We start from the raw sequence: 22,014 nt of genomic DNA, 5'->3' as shown, positions 1-22,014 counted from the left end.
CGTTAACGAAAGTGCTCTGTGTGATGACTCCCTGTTGGACGATGTACCCTCTCCCAGTGTGAACTTTATACTGCCTCACCTTCCTCTCTGTGTTGCGATCTTCATGGTTGACATATCTGCATTGAGGATTCCTCTCCTTAACTCTGAGACGGCACCCTCATTGTTCTCCATGTTCCTCCACATACACTCAATGATTCAGCAACTGCCCATATTCTCCACTCCTTTCAGCTTCTGCAACATGCTGATGAAGAGAACATTGCAGCTTCCATTGACAACAACGATGCCTCTCTATCACTATCCTGCTCATCACACACCCTTCCTCTACAGTGTGGGATCCATGATCCCTCTCTCTCAACCAGGCCGACCTCTGCATCCTCCTCAATGGCTACAGGACTACACGGTCTCTGGGAACTGTGACTTCACACCACCTCTGGCCTCAAGAAATGGTACAGCCATACCTCCCTCATGAGTCTGCCACAAGACGACTGGTCACTCAATCTTGCACTCCACGTTGCCACCGCCCCTCCACCCTATTGACTGCAGTGCTGGTCCTTCATTTCGTTCCCTCCGTGCCTACACTGCTGTGAAGCTCAGTGATATCTTTTTTTACTCTGTCTGTTTTCTCTCACCATTGTGATCATTAGTGAATTATGACTTTGTATCAGTGCACTGCAAAAAATACGTTTCATTACGTAAAGTGGACATATGTCATTATGTTCACCCAGTATAGTGCCTTGTTAACACAACACCTTAATGTGCAATCTCAATATAGTTACACAAAGAGATATTTTAATTAATTGTCTTCTTTTCTCTTCCCACTAGTTTCTATTCGCTTTTTACTTCCTCTCTTTATACATTTTCATTGTTTTAATATTCTTATCAGTAAAATAGATATTACAATGAAACTCATTTGAATACTTTTACTGTCTTTGCTACTTAAACATAACATTGACTACACTGTAAACTGTAATGTGTCAAGACTCATGTAACAGAGAGCCTTTAAGATCTACTCTGTCCAGATTAAACAAGCAAATGAAATAAAATAATTTGAGTGTTGGAAGTTTATTATTTACTTTTTCTTCACATACTGATTGTTTTGGTAGTTTTACTGTCTTCCCATTAACTGAATTAATTATCTCTATTAATTTCAGCTTGTTAGCAATTCTCAGAATAATCAAAACATGAGAAATATGCAGATTAGTATGCAAAAAGAGATCTTTAATTTGTATATATGTGTAGCAGAGATGTGGCTGATTGTGTGATCAACATTATCACAATAATATCCTCTGATGCTTTTTCTGCCTACTCTGCTATCATTTTTGTTGCTGCCAGTGAATGTTTATATGATTGATATTGCATCCAGAATGCAGAATTGGGATCTGGATGGAGAAAAAAAGAGATTGATCAAGTTACAGAAAAAGTCACAGATACCATCAGGAAACATTAATTAAATCTTTATGGCCAATTTCATAAAATGAATATCAATGGGCTCACAAAGAAAATTCTGAACTTAGCCCCACCAAAACTGAACCAAAACAATTGGCTCACATAAATTTAGGGGGGCCTAGCAGAAATTAGCACTTCTGAAGAAATCTTTCCAGATTGAACAAAATTTAGAACCATAATTAACAGCTGCAAGTTTGCTGAGATTCCCTCTTGGCAAGCTCCAGGATAGACAGAAGAAAAGAAGAAGAAACTCTGTGAATGGTTTGGAAGCAAAAGAAGAAGGGGAGTCCTCCATAAATTACAAAGCACCACTCAGTTGGGCACAGTAAATCAAAAAATGTTTGTTTTATCCATGTAAACACTTCAGACCACTTACTTAATTTCTGAATCATCACTGTTGTGTTCCCATATGCAACCCCATGTGTGATACTTCTGCAATTAATGGGGTGCCATTGAGGAAGGATCATCATTTCAAACTTGCATGTATGCATAAGTTCAGCTTGCCTTTTTTGAATGCATCCACTGGATCATGAACACTGCTGCATACTTCATGATATCCGAATCACAATTCTAGGGCCATACTGTATTTATTTACATCTGCACATTCTGATTTATAGATTGTAATTTAAGAGGTTTGTGTAGGGCTATACAATTACAAAACATTAATGAGTCTCACATTCAGTTTATTAATTGGGACTTAAAATATACACTACTATTCTGTGTTATTAGCTGTGGTTCGTTGTACAAAGGTGCCAGAGATCAGAGAATTCCAAACATCAAGTTAGATTCCGTTGCTAACAAGAATCTATAGTCGAAGAAAGATTCCTTTCCCAGAAGACATTTTCTTCACAGAGAACCATAATCTTGATTTCTTTTCATTTGGCTTCATTCTGAGAGAAAATAATAATGATAAAAAGTAAGTAACAGATTTAAAATGAAACATTCAGAGTTCAATATCCAGTAGGCCCTAGAATTTTTCTCAGACACTTACCATTTCTTTGACCATCGACAATTATTTATTAATGTGGAAAATACCATGTTGCATGATGCACCCGACATCCTTCTGTAACTGGCAGTGTAAGTCATTTATAGAGCAGAGGAAGGCAAACACCATTTCTAGTAGTACTGATATTGTAACTATACCCATGCTTGTCTCTCAAAGATTTTTTAAATCTATAATAGATTGTATAGAAGATTACTCAGAAGTCAGTAGCAGAGTTTTACCTCTATGTGATAGGTCTCTTTTTGACATATGTCAGTGTTTGTAGGCATAATGTGCAGGTTACCTTGCTGTTTTGTACAGTGACTCAGAATGTTTGAACTTATTGTGTTTTTCTGGCTAATTTCAGATTTTTTTGTTGAACAGTCATATTTCCAGCGTCCTTAGGGCATATAACAACCTTTACTTGTATTTCAGTCAATATGTGCCACATATATGTCCCACTTCATTTTTATCTAGATCAGTATACTCATCAATTTATTATTAATAGTGACAGTTGCCTGTTGCACATTTATGTTTTGTACACTGTGCAAATTTAGAGCTATTGTTTTATCTCTATTTATAATTAGCTGGTTTAAGTGAGGACTGTGGCACTGCATGTTTTTCTCTTGAAGAGTTTAAATTCACTCTAGATTTTATTATAACTTGTGTCATCAGCAAAAACTATTGTCTCATGCGCCCAGGAATTCAAGATCGGTGATTAATACACAGAAGGAAAAAGTGGCCCTTGTAGAGACCCTTGTGTAACATATTCAGAATTTTTTTTGTAAATCTTATGCTAAGTCTATTTACAGTTGCTCATAAATGACTGAATCCACTCATCTGGCACTCCCGTAAAAAGATTTGATGAGTCCTTCTAAGGAAAACAGCATGATCAGCCACGCCAAGCGATTGTTGTTGTTGTTATTGTGGTTTTCAGCCCAAAGACTGGTCTGATGCAGCTCTTCATGCTAGTCTATCCTGTAAATAATCTTGATAAAACTTCGTTCCATTCCCAAATTTCCCTTCTTTTAGTCAAATTGTGCCACACATTTCTTTTTTCTTCAATTTTGTTCAGCACCCCCTTGTTTTTTATTCTATCTATCCATCTAATCTTAAGCATTCTTCTGCAGCAACACATTTCAAAAGCTTCTATCCTCTTCCTATTATCTGCTTTTCACTTGCATACAAGGCTACACTCCAGGCAAATACTGGTACAAGAATCTTATTTTTAGAATTTTTTTTTTTTTTTGTGTAGCCAGTCTGCATTTTATGGTCTCTTTAGTTTGGTCATCATAGCTGGTAATTTGAACTACACCACAAGAGTACATTTGTCAATAAATTGTACACACATAAAATAACATTGATGATTACTGTATAAACAGCTCTGTCCATGACCATGGAACAAACTCTAAACTGAACTGACATTTACCAAGAAAGAACAAACACAAAACTCAAAATAGTATTTCTGCCAAAGAATAAAGTTGTACAATAAATTGCCAAGGGAGAGTAAAGAGATTACTGAAACAAACTTATGTCAAAGGGCAGTTAAAAGTACCTGTTAAGAATACTTTTTATACATAGAAGGATTACTTAGATAATACAGGAGTGGGGATTTGGTAAAAACACACTACTTATTTATTTCCTTTCATTGTTCTCTTTTCTGGGAAATGTTACTCACAAAGCTCTGTGATGTATTACACTAACACATTATTCACTTTCTGAGCTCAGGAGCTCACTTGTTATAGAAGGATGCCAACTCCCTTTTCAGACTGGTAAATGGGAAGTTTCAGTACACAAAATGGTCCTGATGTCAGCTGAAAGAGTGTGTAGTGTTATGAAATAATTTATGCATAGTGTGTGCAGCGACTGTGAGTGAGAAATGAATGAACAGTGTAGCATTAGCCTTTTATATTGTTAAATAACTTCTTCATAAAACAGTATTGTACACAAGAAATAAACCAAATCATGTCACACTGTTTTAAACAGAGCAACACCTTATTCAAGAGGGTGGAGGTGCCAGTCTTCAACTGGTCATTCTGGTTTTAGTTTTCATTTGTTTCCCTAATTTACTTCAGGCAAATCCTGGGATGATATTTATTATAAGACCATGTTTCTCAAGGTGGCATGCTGGTGACCTATTTGAATGTTAACTTCTTCTATGGAGATGTGAGCAACATGCAGCAAGCACTGTGCAGCTGACAAAGACGCCACTGGTACTGCCCCTTTTGCCATAAATAAGTTTTAGAGGAGTTTCTGTTGATTTCTGGCTGCCAAAGCCATGCTGTGAGTTAGTATATCACTTCTGTTAATGAATTTTTGTCAACCTGTAATACATAATATTCTCTAGCATATGACAGCAGTAATTACATTCTTTATTTTTCCATCCCACGTTTTGAATGGGTGTTATTTTAGAGGCTTTTAGTGTTTGTACAAAAATTCTTGATTGGAGTGTGATATTACACATATGTATTAGAGGCTCGGTTATATTTTGTGCACTTTTTTTCTATGATCAGACATTGTATATTGTCAATGCCAGCTGTGTCTAATAATTAGTTCTTAATAGTTTTTACTACTTATTCACTGGTTATATCGGTAACATGCAATTAGTTTGTGTAAGACTGGGTTTTGTTTCTGTTTGGCTTCACATTTCTGGTGAAGTGTTTTTCTTTTAAATTTTCATCTACTGGTGCACCAGGAAGGTAACTATTGATATTGTTTCCAGGTTCTGTTGACTGAAGAGTTTTGTACTCTTAACATTATGCATCAGAACAATGTCTTCACCTTTTCTTATAATTTCTTATTGCCTCCAGATGAAACCCAAACAAGGGTTTTTTTTTTTTTTTTTTTTTTTTTTTTTTTTTTTTTTTTTTTTTTTGCAGTACAGGTACAGGAATCACTATACATTTTTTTAGCTTCCTTAATAACTTGGTGTAATATGTTATTGTATAATTTGTATTATGTACAGTGATCTGTTGAAGTACTTCTTTCTTTACCTGCCAATGTATTCCATGATATCAGTGCAGGTTATTAATAGTGGAGATCTCTTGATAAGGTGTTTATTTTCAATAAGTTCTTGTCTTATTAGTGGAAATTCCTTCTTTACCCAATAGTGTGCCATCAGGCAATTTGGTGGATACTTTGAGGATCATATTATAGGGTGCATGTGTTTCTGTTGGTGATATTTGATATCAAATGTATGTCGTTGGTTTTGGTGCCATAAATTTAATGGTGGTTCTAGCACAGTCACCAGAAGTACATTGGTGTGTGTTCATTCACATCTCCACGCCGTCGAACCATAGCATGCTCAACAATAGTTGAAGCGTGGTCCTATTACTGTCCTACTAAACGTTTAAAACAGAGTACAGTCCCAGTCGCAGGTTGCCTATCTAATGGGTATTAGAGGCAAAAAAATTTTTATTTTTAGTACTTCATATAATTATTTACTTAATTAAAAAGTTAAAATGCTTTTGTAATCTACTCTGTAAAAGGTATGATCTTGCATAAAGGTTTAATATGAAGTACTACAGTTACAATTTGTGTTTATGTATTGACACACCAACAATCACAGTGCGCAAATTATACAGACTACATTCATCCAGTAATTGAGAATGAAAGCAGTTAGGAATCTGTCAAATTTTACACACAATTTCAAACCTTTTCGGAACTTTTTCTCACTGACATCTCCCACAGAATAAAGACAGGGGAGAAATTTATCGCTTGCATTTTCCCTATACCTGCAGTAAAATTCCAGCATCAAGCATGACGTAATAATTTATAGCTTCTTTAATACTAACTCTGTTCGCAACACGTTTTGCAGGCAGTATCCGCATATACAACTGAATATACCTGCAAAATTATATCATTGTACGATACATAATTTAGGAATATGATGTCATAAACACTGAAGTTTCTCAATTCGAACATGGCATGAATTATATTGATCTCATATTCATTCGTTTTTACGTCTGCTTCATTTAATTTTGTTTTCTATTTATAATACGCTCATTATACGCAATTCTCGAATACCTTCACACAAATGAATTTTACCGCCATCTTTGGTCGACTTGGAGTATCGATTGGTCGCGGTTATCGATCACGACTTCGGCGCGTCCTTCGGTTGTCTCCGCCAAGAGACGTCGCCTCGACCTGCGGCTTACCTGTTTCATCAGCCAGTCGCGATGCAGCCGGCTGCAAGTAAGCTGTCAAGCGGCGTTTGAACGCCGCGACTGCGAGAAATGGACAGAATCGCAGCGCTCAAGAAGGTAAGAGCGAAGGACCTAAAAAGAGAGCTGTCTGTTGAGAAACTGCGACGCCACGCTTACTGTTTTAATTTTCGAGAAACACAGCACACTGGGAAAACTTACTCAGTGTAGTAATTTTTTTTTCTAAGAAAAAAATAACATGCTCGCTCGGGACATTGTTAGGTACATCTACTTGATGGATATTTTTGTTATACGCACGTTGCAAATCTGTTTTAATGTAAAGAGTAATGTTTCCATAAAACTGTAGAGGAGCTCTACGTTGATTTTGCTTTATTAACTGTCATTTAAGCCTTAAGGAGATGACTGTAACATAAGTGTGCCATATTTTGAGCATTATCACGACTACGTAAATTTATTGCCTGACACATTACGAAATTCAGAAAAGTCGTCTCTTTTTTTTTTCAGCGCGATGTTGATGTGTTATTGTTAGATCCATTGTGGAACACATGCCGCTTGGATCACTGTTTTTGCCTGCTCTGTTAAAATATAACTACATGATTCTACTGCATTCAATTGTACTTTTTTACGTGCTATAGATTTTGATGTGGTGTTAAATAGTGGCTGAGAACGGTAACATCACTTTAAAATCGAGGCATGCAGGCAGAACAGCATCATACTGTATTTTGGAGTAGTTTGTTACCGGCATGAATATGATACATAAATCTATATCTGCAGTCATAGCCCGCAGACAATTGTGAAGTGCATGGCAGGATACCAGACTCCAGTGTTTCTTCCGGTCCATTCTTGCGTGGACCATGGAAAGAATGACAGTTAAATGTCTCTGTGCACGCTGTAATTAGTCTAATACCGGAATTGTATTTGCGGTGCCTACAGGAGCGCCACTTTGGCGGCTGCATCATATTCTTAAATTGCTCGCTTAACAGCCCCGGATCTACGATATTTCCGAACGACTGTTTGAGACAGCACGTCAAATTTTTAAAAAATCGACTTTTCAGAAATGTGTTCATTTTGTAGCGTACATCTTTCTGAAGGGTTTGATATATAAAACGTATACGGTAAAGGAAATGTAAGACATGTTATTTGGTCTTAAGTGTGCCAAAGTGCAGTGCCACGCCCCTTCACACAGGATTCTTCTATCGCACGTTAGCGTATTTCGTTCTGTGGAATTCAAACGTGTATATTTTGTAATGGAAGCCAACAAACCTATATTCGGGACAGTAGAAATTAAAATGTTCAGTGATGCCTCTCCTGCTCCCAGTCAGCCGGTTTGCCAATCTATCCCCTTAAAAAAAACTCACAATTAGTACTGGGTAGGATTGTGACCGGGAGAATAAGAACGCTTCAGAAAATTTGCATTCTTTACTGCCTATTAGCTAACAACTTTCACTTTCGTGTGACATAAAATTAAATATAGGAAACATAAAACCACTAAAGACAAGAGGAAAGCAAGACAGTACACATTTCTTCAATCCATAGATCCCAGCATTTTTTTCTGTGTAATCTTGGTACAACTTTATACGCCGTGCTTTCCTTTCTGCGGTAGAATCTATTACCTCACCTAAGTTCATCAAACGTTTTGCAACATGAAAAATTAAAATGTCGTTGTCTAATACTGAAAAAGCTGTTAATATGGATAGTACCCAAGACTGGTGTGGTTCTCGATCTGATCACGTCTATTTTATCATCGTCTACTAGATAAAACGAAATAGGCCTTTCCAATATTGCAGCAATTGTAACACACGCCAAATAAGCGAGACTATTGTGACACAAATGGTCATTTTCATGTACCTCATTACATAAACACGACAGAATATAATTCACGAAATACCAATATCAAATGCCTGTTAGGCCTACTACAAGCAAAAAGTTTTATGTTAGGAAATAGTTTCACATTTCATTCATACGGTCCAGTTTCTCAAACGTGAGATCGAAACGCAGTAGTACGAAATTTTTATATAAATTTGGAATCGTCATATTCTTCCATATAATTTATGTGATGTCCCCGTTTTTCTCCATTCTCGTTCTAACAAAAAACAAATGGTTCAAGTGGCTCTGAGCACTGTAGGACTTAACATCTGAGGTTATCAGTCCCCTAGAACTTAGAACTACTTAAACCTAACTAACCTAAGGACATCACACACATCCATGCCCGAGGCAGGATTCGAACCTGCGACCGTAGCGGTCGCCCGGTACCAGACTGAAGCGCCTAGAACCGCTCGGCCACTGCGACCGGCTAACAAACAACATTGTAATCACTAACTCTGTAACTTTTCCTGCCATTGCCCAAACCTATTCCTCGCTTAACTTCGCTAACTCTGCCAGAATCACTGAATCAGTTATACCGCGTTTATTCTCTGGTCACGTGCTATTACGTATTCGTACAACGCGTTTTCCGCGCTATTCCGAGAACAGAACTTACAGGGGCTGCTAACCGTGGTCTGTACAACTGGTCCTCAGTAGTGTAGCGATCTGGCGAAAATTTTCTGTCAAAATTTCATTTTCTTGGGTATATTGAGAAGATACACGCAATCTTTCTTACCTGTTATTCTTGTTAGTCGTTTATTTCCACTCTGGTAGTTTGAATCTATGGATTTCGCTAATAATTATAACAACGCTGATCATTCGTACACTAACAACCACATAAACAAACAGCGACTGGCATTCAACGGTTCGTGTTTTTTCGCTTAGAGCCTACACCCCATCCCCTTTTGTCTGCGTGAAAGTTTATTTCTAGAAGCGACGGGGATTCCCCTAGCAGAGACACTATGCACGCGCTTACGACTCGTTCAGAAATCAACTTAGGATGTGTTCAAAACCAACTGCGATCCGTTTAAAAATCACATGAATAATCGACAGACCAGCGTGCACTGGATGCTAGGCGCTTTATGAAACAAGGTGTTTTTCTTCAAGTATATGAATTTGTCTGAAATTGCGCCCGGGGCAGTTACCCGGTTTGCCCCCCACCCCCCTCTCCCCTCCCCTTCACCGGGTCCGAGCCTCTGCCTTCATACTGGTTCTTGAATCTTCGACAGTAGGCTTTCGTGGGATAGTCGGTGGTTCCCTCCATGCTTTTAATAGTTTACATTTTTTTAGCATTTCTTCGAAGCTCACCCGTTGGTCTAGCACACCTGTCATTCGCGCTTCCCCTTTTTGTACACTTTCAATTTCGTATGGATCACATACGCTTGAGCAGTTTTCTAGGACGGGTTGTGTAAGTGTTTTGTTAGCAATCTTCTTTACACGCTGACTGCATCTTCCCAGCATGCTATCAACGAACCGAAGTTTGTCACCTGCGTTACCTGCCACTGAGCCATTGTGATAGTTCCATTTCATTGTTATTGTTGTTGTAGCGATCAGTCCGAACAATGATTTGATGTAGATATCTCCATACTAGTCTACCCTGTGCAAGCCTCTCCATCTTTCCATTTCATATCCCTACAAATTGTGGTAGTCAGGTGACTTATCCCATTTGTGACTGATATTATGGTCATAGGCCACCACATTATGTGAAGTGCACAATTTTACATTTTGAAAATTTAAAGCAGCTGTCGGTCTTTGCACCACTTTGAGATCTTCTCAAGATCAGCCTGGATACATGTGCAGCTTTTTTCAGGTAGTTCTTCATTGCAGATAACTGCATCATCTAAAGCAATCTGTGGTTATTATTAATACTGCCTGCCAGGTATTAAATGTGCAGTATGGACAGCACAGGTCTCAATATATTTCTGGAGAATGTGTGAAGTTATTCTACATCTGTCGATGCTAGATCCTCCTAACAAGAAGTCCTTCCTAAATTTATTTATACTGCAATCTAGATGATATGGTATGTGTACGAAATGTACTATTGATCATAACAACCTCGCAAAGGCGTGTTGAAGTATCATTTGGGAATTGATGATGCGAGAGATTTCTGCTCATCCATTTTTACACATTGCAAAATTCTCTTAAGAATAGGAGGAGTTATGAAGGAGAAACTTTTCAGTTTGTTTTAAAATTTAACTTTACTGTCTATCAGACGTTTTATCTTACTGGATAAATGATTTTTTTGGTGGCAGTATTTTGAACCTCTTTTTGTACCAAAGACAACGTTAATGTGGTGTAATGAACGCCATTTTTTCTTCTTGTATGGTAATTATGTACATCATTGCTCCTTTCGAACTGTAGTGGGTTATTTACAACTAGCTTCATGAGGGAATAACTGTACTGTGAAGCAGTAGTCAGAATGTCTAACTTTGTAAAAATGTGTTTACAAGATCGTCATAAGTGAGCACCAAATATAATTATTGCCGCACGTTTTTGAGCAATGAAGACTTCCTTTGTTAAAGATGAGTCACCGTACAACATTATCCCATATGACATCAATGAATAAAATATGCAAAATATTTCGACTTTTAATTTACTGATACGTCTCTCTCCAAGATTTGCAATGACCTGAAGTGTAGATGTGGCTTAATTAAGTTGTTTTGGTGTTCCAAAATGTGTTTTCCAGTTTAATTCTTATCAATGTGGACACAAATTTTTTTGAAGTTCCTACCTTAGTCGTAAATGGTCAGAATGTGGCCATATTTACATGTGTAATGTGAATGTAAAGTAACTCGTTCCACATCACTACAGTTAATCTTACAAATGGTTCTTGGAACATGAAATTGATTGACATATCGCTACAAATTGTTACACCCAAGTATTTTTGTGAGTTGACTGATTCCAGCCGTGACTCATCGATATTTTAGACATAGGATACTACGTTTTTCCGTTTTGTAAAGTGCAAAATTTTACATTTCTGAACATTTAAATCAATTTACCAATCTTTAAACCATTTTAAAACCTTATCATCATCTGACTGAATATTTGTACAGCTTCTTTCAGATATTACTTCATTATTGGTAATTGCATCATCTGGAAAAAAAAATCTGCGAGGTCATTCATATACGCAGCTTAAACACAAAGGTACCAACACATTTCCCTGGGGCACGCCTGAAGTTGACAGACAGCAAGGTAACATGCTCCGTCCTGTAATCCTCAATCTAGTCACAAACTTCGCATGATATCTCACACGATTGTACTTTCGATAATAAATACTCGTATATAAGTGCTACTGAGTCAAATGCTGTTCGGAAGTCAAGAAATACTGCAGCTACCTGACTTCTTGATCCGTGGCTTTCAGGATGCCATGTGAGAAGAACATGTCTCATCTACGACGAATTCATTAGATCGACCCCGGACTGGATAAGGATGAAACAGAAAATTCTCAACTAAACCATCCCAGCATTCACCTTAAATAATCATCAATAACCAAGGAAAGTCTACGAATTTTGGAAGACCGAACAGCGATTTCAAGACTGCTTCTCAAATGCAAGTTCAGAGTCTTCATCTTTATTAGTGATGGAGGCAACCGAATGAAAAGAATCGATTCAATCGGTTGTGATTTTACATAACAATTGAATTATTCATTCCTTCTTGTGAGTCAAACCACTCTGTGGGAGGTTACTTACTTAATCCTCGGCTCTACACCTTGAAGGGCCTTGGCCTCCATCACAATATCCTGCCATTGTATTTGGTCCATAGATTTTCGTCTACATCCTCTGACACACAGCTTTTTCATGTCTTCTTCAGGTCCGTCCACCCATCTCTTTCTGGAACGTCCCTTCCATCGTCTGCCTCCAGCCTTGCCATCAAAAATTTTAATGGTGGCGACAAAAAGTTGTTCTAGTTCTGCATTCATACGGATGCACCAACCTTCTTGATCGTATAATGGGCCATTTATCTTACGCAGAACCTTTCTGTCCCAATCTTAAAGGATCCTCTCCTCATTTGCAGTCATGGTCTGTGTGTCGGCACCGTACATAACAACCAGTCATGATTGTTTAGTAAATGATTTTAGATTTTCGTGGTAGAAGCGAGCTCCTAAGCGTGGGTAGTGTGCCAAAGTAGCATCTGTTGCCTACTGCTGCTATTGTAGCTTTAACCTCGCCGCTAATGCCATTCGTCTTTGTGATAGTGGATCCAAGGTACTTGAGGTCTCTCACCCTTTCAAACTTCTTGTCGGCTATCCTGAGATTTGGTAGGTCTCGTTCGTTGGTCATTGACATATATTTGGTCTTTTCGACATTGACTACCAGGCCAAGTTCCCTTGTACATCTCTCCAGTTGTTGATAGGAATCGGTTAGCACAGCAGTGTTTCGTGTGAGTAATGTCACATCGTCTGCGTGAGCTAGGTACTGCAGTGAATGATTAGAAATGGTTCCTTCTATATTTAACTCTGTCTGACTTACTACTTTTTCTAGGCAGACTTTGAATAGCGGTGAGGAGCTATTATCACCCTGTCTCAGTCCCTTCTTCACTTCCGCTTCTCTGGAGATTTCGTCTTGTATTTTTACTTTACAATTGGTTTCACTGAGGATCGTCATAGTAAGTTTGACGAACTTGTTAGGTATTCCAGCTTCTTCCATTACAATCTGCAATGCCATCCTTGACACGCTATCATAGGCTTGTTTAAAATCGATATAAAGCTGGTGTATGTTTATTTGATGTTCATGACATTTTTCAAGTAGTATGCGTAGTGTGAATATCTGGTCAGTTGATGACCAATTTCTTCTAAAGCCACTCTGATGGTCTCCAATTCTCTCTTCCACATAGGGAATGAGCCTTCTAATTAGGATCTTGGAGAACACTATATGTAGTATTTAGCAGGGAGATTCCTTGGTAGGTCTGGCAGTTTAATTTATCACCTTTTTTATGCATGGGGCACATTATAGCCGTCTTCCACTCTAATGGCATGCTCTCGTCCTGCTATACGCTCAGTACTATTTTATGTATTGCTTTCCACAGTGTTTGATTTGATTTGACATGATTTTGGCAGGGAAGCTAAAACAGCTTTGATCTAACCCGCCACTGCCCGCACCGAAACCGAGTTTATTGTGCGGTATCGCTCCCTGTAAATCTAGTAAAGCCAACCAATGCCCTTAAATAGTGCAAGGAGTCTCTTTACCAGTTCTTTGTTAGACACGATTTCTTCAGGTCTAGTTGTCCCGAAAACTATGTGTCTCTTGCTTTCCAACGCAATGCATTCGAAGATTAGGTGTGATTCAGTTTCTTCACTCTTATCACATATCCTACATTTAGGGTCTTCTTCCGTTATACCCATTGTATGTAGGTGATTTCTGAAATTCCCATGGCCGGTCATCAATCCAACCATGAGTTTAATCTCTTTCCTGTTCAAGCCCAGAATTACAGAGCTTCTTTTAAAACACGATTTTGGCATCGTTACCTTGGCATGTTTTTGTTTATAGACCTTGGTCCAGTATTCTACGTGCTGTCTTCTGAGCCAGTTCCGTAGTTCTAGTTTGATTATAGCCTTGATGATTGTCAGGACAGGTTCCGGTCCAATGAGTGGCATCTTTGCCCCCATCCTGGCCATCCGTCGGCTTGTTCATTGCCACCGATCCCTGAGTGGCCAGGGACCCACGCTAGGTTTATCCTATTGCTTCCCACTAGCTCTATCAGAACCTTGTGATATTCTGCAACAATCTTAGATCTTGTTGCAGTAGCTGCCAATGATTTGAGGGCTGCCTGGCTTTCTGAATAGATGTAGATGCTATGATCCTTGCAGCACCTACGCACATTCTCCTCCACAAACGCCCTGATTGCAGTGATTTCGGCTTGGAATACCGAGGCCAGTTTTCCTAGAGAGATGATGCCCCCCAGTCTTGGCTGAACCCCGTACACCCCAGCTCCAGCACCTTGGTCTAATTTCGACCCGTCAGTGAACCAGATAATGTCCCCCATATGGTGTCGAACTGTTTTTTCCCCACTGCTTAGCCAAGCAGGCCACTCTCTGCACCTTTGCAACCTCCTTAGCTGCAGCCAGCTGTTCTACCTTTTTCTCATCTCACTACGACCCTGTAGGAGATCCTACGTCTAACCACTATGGTGTATATCCAGTGCCACAAGCTCTTCTGGTACTCATTAGAGTACATTTTGCCTTGAAGCAGATGCTCTTAATGTGAGGGGTCCATGTTAGTTTCTCATCTAAGGTTACCTCTAGATATTTCGCTATCCCCTTCACAGGTAGATTTTCATCGAAAAGCCTTAGATTCCAACTTGAGTGTTGGATATGCTTCTTCGTGAATGGTACCACCAACTGTCTTCTTAGGATTAATCCTTAGAACCTGTTTCCTGCATCAGTCTTGCACAATGTCCAGCACACCTTGTGCCATATTCTTGACTGTGTCAGTAAATTTGCCAAGTATTACTATGACAAGGTCATCTGTGTATCCTTGGCAAAAGATTTGTCTGGAATTTAGTTCCTCAATAAGTTCGTTCACCACTAGATTCCACAATAAAGAGGACAAAATGTTTCCTTGTGGACAACCTCTAGTGGTGTTAATTACCATCTTTTCATTCGTCATGGTGGCCTCTACCTTCTTTCCACAAAGCATGGCCCTAGTCCACCTACTTGTAGTGGTCCCTATGTCATGCACCTCTGCTGCCCTAACCACGGAATCGAAAGTTATGTTATTAAAAGCACCCTCAATGTCCAGGAAGATGCAAAGGGCTATTTCCTGAAAGTGAAGTGCTTTCTCCACTTCCCCAAAGAGTTGGTGGAGAGTTATCTCACATGGTTTAGCTGGTTGATATTCATGTTGGTTTGAATGCAGAGGAGCCTTAGTTAGCCTCCTCTCCCCAACATGTACATTAACCAGTTTTTCCAATGTTTCAAGACTGAAGGAGGACACACTGATTGGTCTCATATCCTTGGCCTTGGTATGATCAATTCTCCCTGGCTTTTGAATAACGACAACCTTCACTGCCCTCCAGGCATTGGGAATGATTCCTGCTGCTAGGCTAACCCTGAATAACCTGCTTAGGACTCATATAAGATTGTCTCCTGCTTGTTGCAGGAGAGCTGGAAAGATTCCATCTGGGCCAGGTGACTTCAATGCTTGGAATGTTCCCATGGCCCATTGGATTTTACTGAAATCGTCACACTCCTTGGCTGATTCCCAGTCCTCTCTTAGAAAGCCTGAGAACCATTGTCTCTCAGGGATCGCAATCTGGTCTGCGTTATCCGCCAGAGCATATTGAGAGAAGTGAGTTTTGAGGAGAAATTCCAGCGTCTCATGTGCTGTCTTCGTGTCTTCCCCTTCCTCAACGTACCTCCTGGATATAGTTGGTACTCTAGTGAGGATTTTGTGAAGTCTGCCTTGAGCAGCCATGCCCTCCACTTCCTCACAGAATGCCTCCCAGGATGCCTCCTTTGCTTGTGTAATTGCAAGGTTGTAGTTGACAAGGGCCTCACGATATTTTGCCCATTGTCTTTTACGTCACGCAAGGTTAAACAGTCTTAGTACCTGTCTTCTTTGCATTTCCAAATTGTTGTTCCACCAAGGCACATTCATATTTGTGCACTTTATGGTGACTGAGCAGTTGTCCTGGTATGAGGACACTGTGACAGAGGTTACAGCCTCGACTACTTCCTCAAACTTTACTGGATTCCTTATCCAGGTTTTAATTTCTGATAAGCTTAAGTCAACGGCCCTCCTATATCAGTCTGTTTTCCTGGGATTCCTATAGACACTGGTCTGTCTGATTCCCATTTCAACCTTGAATTTAATATACCTGTGGTCCAATGAGGATGGATCTAATGCCACATGCCATTGTTTGACGTAGCTGCCCATCATCATGGAATCAAAGGTTATGACAATTACTTCTTCCCTTCTGATGCTCCTGAATGTAGGTTCATCACTTATATTCAGGACCTCCAAGTTGTTAGACAAGAGAAATTCAAGAAGATACTCACCTCTATCGTTGGTGTCCTTGCTGCCCCACACTAGGTTGTGGGTATTGGCATTGCATCCAACCAACAGTTAGTCCCCTTGCTGATGGCAAGCTTCCATCAGTCTCCTCTCCTACAAAGGAGGAGGAGAGCTGTCTTTGTAAGGAAGGTATGCTGAGGACAAAACAACTTCCCTCGTGATACCTTCCTCACATTACTGTATCCTGATGGTTACCATATCCCTGTAACAGAAACCCATCATTGGCACGAAAGAAATTCCATTTCTCACATAAATGCCTGTTCCAGAGCCTCTTAGATTTCTAGCATAAATCAACTTACTTCCAGTACCACAGAGGCCAGATACACCCCCTTTATATAAGTAGGGTTCTTGTATCAGGGCCACGTCCACTTCCTGTCTCCCCAGGTGATAGGTCAGGGCAGCAGTGGTCCCTTTACTGTGCTGCAGATTAATCTGCAGCACCTCAAGTCTCCATCTTGCTGCCATCATTGCTTTTGATGTCTTTGATTACCCTGAAGGCGACCAGTGAGAACCCTGAAAACAATTTCAGGTCTTGCTCTCAGGGACTTCTGTCCAACCTCCACCACCAGGGTTCGTCCTTCCAGTACAGGCTTCTGGTTGATTACTCTCCAATCCTCTGTCGAGACTTTTGGGTTCTGGACACTTATTTCCTCGAACAGTCTTTGGAGAGACATCCTTAAGGATCTTTGGTACCCATATTGATACCTTTGCAGTCTTAAGGAGTTCAGCTGCCGTCTTGACCAGCAGCTTTGCATCCTCCCACAGGGATATGGCTCAAATGGCTCTGAGCACTATGCAACTTAACTTCTGAGGTCATCAGTCGCCTAGAACTTAGAACTACTTAAACCTAACTAACCTAAGGACATCACACACATCCATGCCCAAGGCAGGATTCGAACCTGCGACTGTAGCGGTCGCTCGGTTCCAGACTGCAGTGCCTAGAACCGCACGGCCACTCCGGCTGGCCCCACAGGGATATCTTGGACACCTTGTTCTTGAGCCATTCCACTGTATGCACCCCCTCACAGACAAAAATGAGGGCACCATGATCTAGATAGACCCTCCTGGATTTGGGTCCTGGACTATCATCCCTCTCCCCCCTCCCCCAATCTTTTCAAAGAGGGCCATCTGCACAAGCTCCTCCAGCTGCAAGGTGATGCTTACCAATGGAAAGCCTTCTTGGATAACCGCCATGCTACAAACCGAGACTGCAGTACTATAGGTCTGTTTCCCTATTTCTTGCCTCAGCTTTTTCTGGACTCATTTATCCTAAGAGGAGAGTCTTAGATTCCTTCCTTATCCTCTTGTTACCTGTCTTTGACGTTGAGGGGGTCTGCATCTCACCTTCAATCTGTGACAGTTTTTTCTTGGGGGCCTTGGGCTCAAGCCCTTTTAATTCCCTTGACTTTTGTTTTGGAAGCCATTCATTTCCTTGGAGGTTGCTCGGTATCCCTGAGGCTCCGTTTGTTACACATCTTCCTATGTGCCACGCACCCCTCATCATGGATCGCATCACACCTTGGGTTGGGGAAGGGATTTCGGTAAGGACTAGGAGTGGATAAGGAAGACAGGACGTTGTGGGGCACTCTTAGTCTGGTCCATCAGCTAAGGCCTTTCTCGCAGTAGGTCCTACCTTCGGCATAGTCCTCAGCTTCATGTGGATACGCAAGCCTCTCCACCTGCATGGACAGTTCGTCAAATTGGAGTCCCCCGGAGAGGTTCCACAGTTTTTCCTCACCAAATTTGGGAAGTTCCTCCTGGATCTGACATTCGCCAGGTGCCTTATTGGTTTTTTAAGTCTTAATAGTTTGTATCACATCTTCCAGTGTGGATTCTGAAGTTACGACCTCTGATCCTTAATAAGTTATTTCCATCAGTTCCTCTCGTTCTAATTCTTCTACTTTTGTGTTCGGTAACTTCTGGAAGATTCTGCCATCTGTCAAATATTTTATTACTTTCCCCTATCAGATCCCCTTCTTTACATATTTGTTCTGGTTTGAAACCCAGTTTGCCGGCCGAAGTGGCCGAGCGGTTAAAGGCGCTACAGTCTGGAACCGCACGACCGCTACGGTCGCTTCGAATCCTGCCTCGGGCATGGATGTGTGTGATGTCCTTAGGTTAGTTAGGTTTAAGTAGTTCTAAGTTCTAGGGGACTGATGACCACAGCAGTTAAGTCTCATAGTGCTCAGAGCCATTTGAACCATTTTTGAAACCCAGTTTTTCCTTCTTTAATCATTTGGTACATTTCACGTATTTGCTTCTCTTTCCCCAACTTTTCAATTTCATCTATTTTTTTTCTTGTGCTCTTTTCTTCTGTCTGCAAACCGTCTTAGCTACATGGAGCTTCTCATTATATTCGTTTAGATTTTCTCTAGTTCTTCTCTGAAATAATTTCATTCATGCTATGTTACACTCTGCAGTTCTTCTCATACATTTTTCGTCAAACCAATCCGCCTTACTTTGAGCCTGTACGTGTCCCAAAACCCTTCCAGCTGCCTCGAGAATTGCAGTCTTATATCGTTTCCACATTATTTCAGTGGGTTCATTTGACGTGTCAGTATCGTTCCTAATCCCCACTTCTATTTTCGTCTGATATGCTCTCTGTATTTATTCTAACTGCAGTTTCTTAATGTCAAAACTCTTTTGTTTGAGGCCTCTTTGTTTACTAAGCAGTGAGATCTTTTGACTATACTTAATTCTCACTAGATGATGGTCTGAATTATAGTCAGCTGCGCGATGGCTCCTGACATCCATTATGTCAAGTCCATGTCTCCAGTCAATCAATATATGATCTATCTGATTTACAGTTTTGTACATCTGGCGACATCCATGTTTCTTTGTGTATCTTTGTCTGTGGGAAACATGTACTGCTGACAGTCGTGTTTTTGCTTATACCGAAATCTACAACGCTAAGTCCATTGTCACTTGATATTTCATGGAGGCTATGTCTTCCTATAGTTGTAGGCCTCTTCTTTTCCTATTTTTGCATTCAAGTCTCCTGTTGGTATCTTAATATCATGTTTGGCAGCCTGTTCATCCATGCCATAAAAGTCGTTCTTCTGTTGTTCATCTGCCTCCTCTGTGGGTGTATGTACATTTATCATTGTTATGTTGAAAAATTTTCCTCTTAATCTTAACATGGAAATACGTTCAGTTATTGGTTTGAAGTGCATCATCGCATGTTTCAGTTCTTTAGCGACCACAAAATCTGTTCCAAATGTATTCGTCCTCCCGCCACTATAGAAGATAGTGAAATTTCCCGAGCCAATTGTCACCTCCCTTCCACCTAATTTTCTGGAGAACCAACATTTTTATACCGTAGTTGTTTACTTGCGTTAGCAGCTGATGTAGAGCTACAGCTTGGTATAGGCTTCACAGATTCCATTTTCCTATGTACATCACAGAGCGAGGAGGCGCAGTGGTTAGCTCACTGGACTCGCATTCGTGAGGACGACGGTTCAATCCCGGGTCCGACCATCCTGATTTAGGTTTTCAGTGATTTCCCTAAATCGCTCCAGGCGAATGCCGGGATGGTTCCTTTGAAGGGCATGGCCGACTTCCTTCCCCATCCTTCCCTAATCCAATGAGACTGATGTCCTCACTGTTTGGTCTCTTCCCCCAAACAAACCAACCCCTATGTACATCTTTCTTATCCTTTTTTGTTTACTGGGATCATCATCAAAATATCTGTCCAGCTTATTCCTTTGTTAGCATTCGCAACAATTGATTTTTACAGGAGAAGATTGTTGATATTCTGCCCAACCGTTTGGGTGGTTGCCCCTTACAGCTCATGGGGTAGCTGGCTTTATTTTCAGAGGAGCATTTGTAGATCCCTCTACTGACTGCAAGGAAGCAGCTGATGATTGGGGGCTCCTCTGCCTTTCTTCCAAGCCACTGGCCTTCATACCTGCTGGTTTTGGTCCGCCCCAGGTATTTTATTTCCCTGGTACGTTCCATATCTGCAGAGTGTTCCCCTCTCCACCACCCGGGTAGTTACCCGATGAGGGACCAGCAACCCCACACAAGACTCTGTGGGAGCAGCCGAATGAAAACAACCAGAGTCAGTTGTTTGTAGGTTTATGTATCGGTTGAATTATTATTCATTCATTTCTTTTGAGTGAAACCACTCTGTAGGAGCCGCTGAATGAAAACAGTCGAATCAGCTGGTTGGACTGCTCATTCTTTCTTTTCCCCAGTCTGTGGGAGCAAACAAATGAAAACAATCGAATCAGTCAGTTGTAGATTTACATACCAGTTGGATTATTATTAATTGATTTCTTTCTAGTGAAACCAGTCTATAAAAGCAACAGAATGAAAACAATCGACACAGTCCTTTATAGTTTTGAATACTGACACAGATGTTCATTCTTTCTTTTCAAGTGAAACAGGCAGTAGTTTTTCTGTCGATTGAACCATGTATTAGTACTCTAAACTGAAGCCTTTCTTTAGCGTTTTAGTTGACTGGTCTATCCATTTATTCGTTGGATGAAAGCAATCTTCAGTACTTTCATTAGCCGAACTAAAGCAGTAGTATTCAGCCAGCGTGTATATGCCCCCAGCGGGTACCCCAAAAGTAAAATAAACGTTATACATATTCATTTAATTATGTAATGAATAGACTAATTCTTCTTTTCATTATTTAAAACTGATTAATGTATTGCTGTGGATTAAATGGCTCTAGATGGGATTTACAAATGGTTCAAATGGCTCTGAGCACTATGGGACTTAACTTCTGAGGTCATTAGTCCCATAGAACTTAGAACTACTCAAACCTAACTAACCTAAGGACATCACACACATCGGTGCCCGAGGCAGGTTTCGAACCTGCGACCGTAGCGGTCGCGTGGTTCCAGACTGTAGCGCCTAGAACCGCTCGGCCACCCTGGCCGGCCTGGAATTTACATGTGACTAATTAAACTTATGTATCGTTGGGTCTACAAAGTTGAACATAAATGTTTCCCAAGGATATCTGAAGAAGGAAGGAACATTACTATATTTTAGCGACTGTTTGCCTTCTGTTTTACCGAAAAGGTGTGAGATGTCAATTAATTACAAACTGTTTGAATTAAGCCCTTAAAGTTTTATTCAGCCATTTATTTGTTTGGAAGGTAAATGCAGGGTGTCCGTTTCAAAACTCACGCTTCAAAGAGCCAAGAAAGAAAAATGGAGTAGATATGATACTGAAATTGTACTATATGCGCGAGCGTCTCAAAGAATTTAGATTCCCGCGTCAGACGCTAGAGTGCAGAATGATGTCACGAAGTGAAAATGGCTACATCACAGCAGTGCAAACAAGCAGCATAGTAGTCTGGTTCGCAGAAACAAAATCACCGATTACTGTGCAAAGAAATTATTGTAGGTTGTGTGGATTATGTAAAAACAATTAAGGAATGGTATCGTAAATCCCTGGCAATTAGAAGTGTTCTGAAACATTCTGGCAGCGCACGTTGTAGTGTTTCGGAAGAGACAGCGGAGGACACCAGACAAGTGTTTCTCAGAAGCCCACGTCAGTCAGTTCGGTAGGCATCTAGACAACTTAATGTACCCG

The 22,014-nt window shown here is 40.4% G+C and overlaps 1 protein-coding gene across 1 annotated transcript in view; it reads left to right on the top strand.

Moving 5' to 3' along the window:
* The first annotated feature begins 6,606 nt into the window (after window positions 1–6,606).
* Window positions 6,607–22,014, top strand: part of LOC124775352 (cyclic nucleotide-gated cation channel beta-1) — a 172,207-nt gene continuing 156,799 nt past the window's right edge. The window contains exon 1 of the mRNA XM_047250184.1: window positions 6,607–6,690. Within this exon, the coding sequence (XP_047106140.1) occupies window positions 6,664–6,690 (27 nt within the window). The 5' untranslated portion in view covers window positions 6,607–6,663. The remainder of the gene's footprint in view (window positions 6,691–22,014) is intronic.

Source organism: Schistocerca piceifrons, chromosome 2 (assembly GCF_021461385.2).
Source record: "Schistocerca piceifrons isolate TAMUIC-IGC-003096 chromosome 2, iqSchPice1.1, whole genome shotgun sequence".
Taxonomy (NCBI): domain Eukaryota; kingdom Metazoa; phylum Arthropoda; class Insecta; order Orthoptera; family Acrididae; genus Schistocerca; species Schistocerca piceifrons.
Note: the sequence above shows the minus strand (reverse complement) of the source record. Positions and strands in the feature narration are given on the sequence as shown.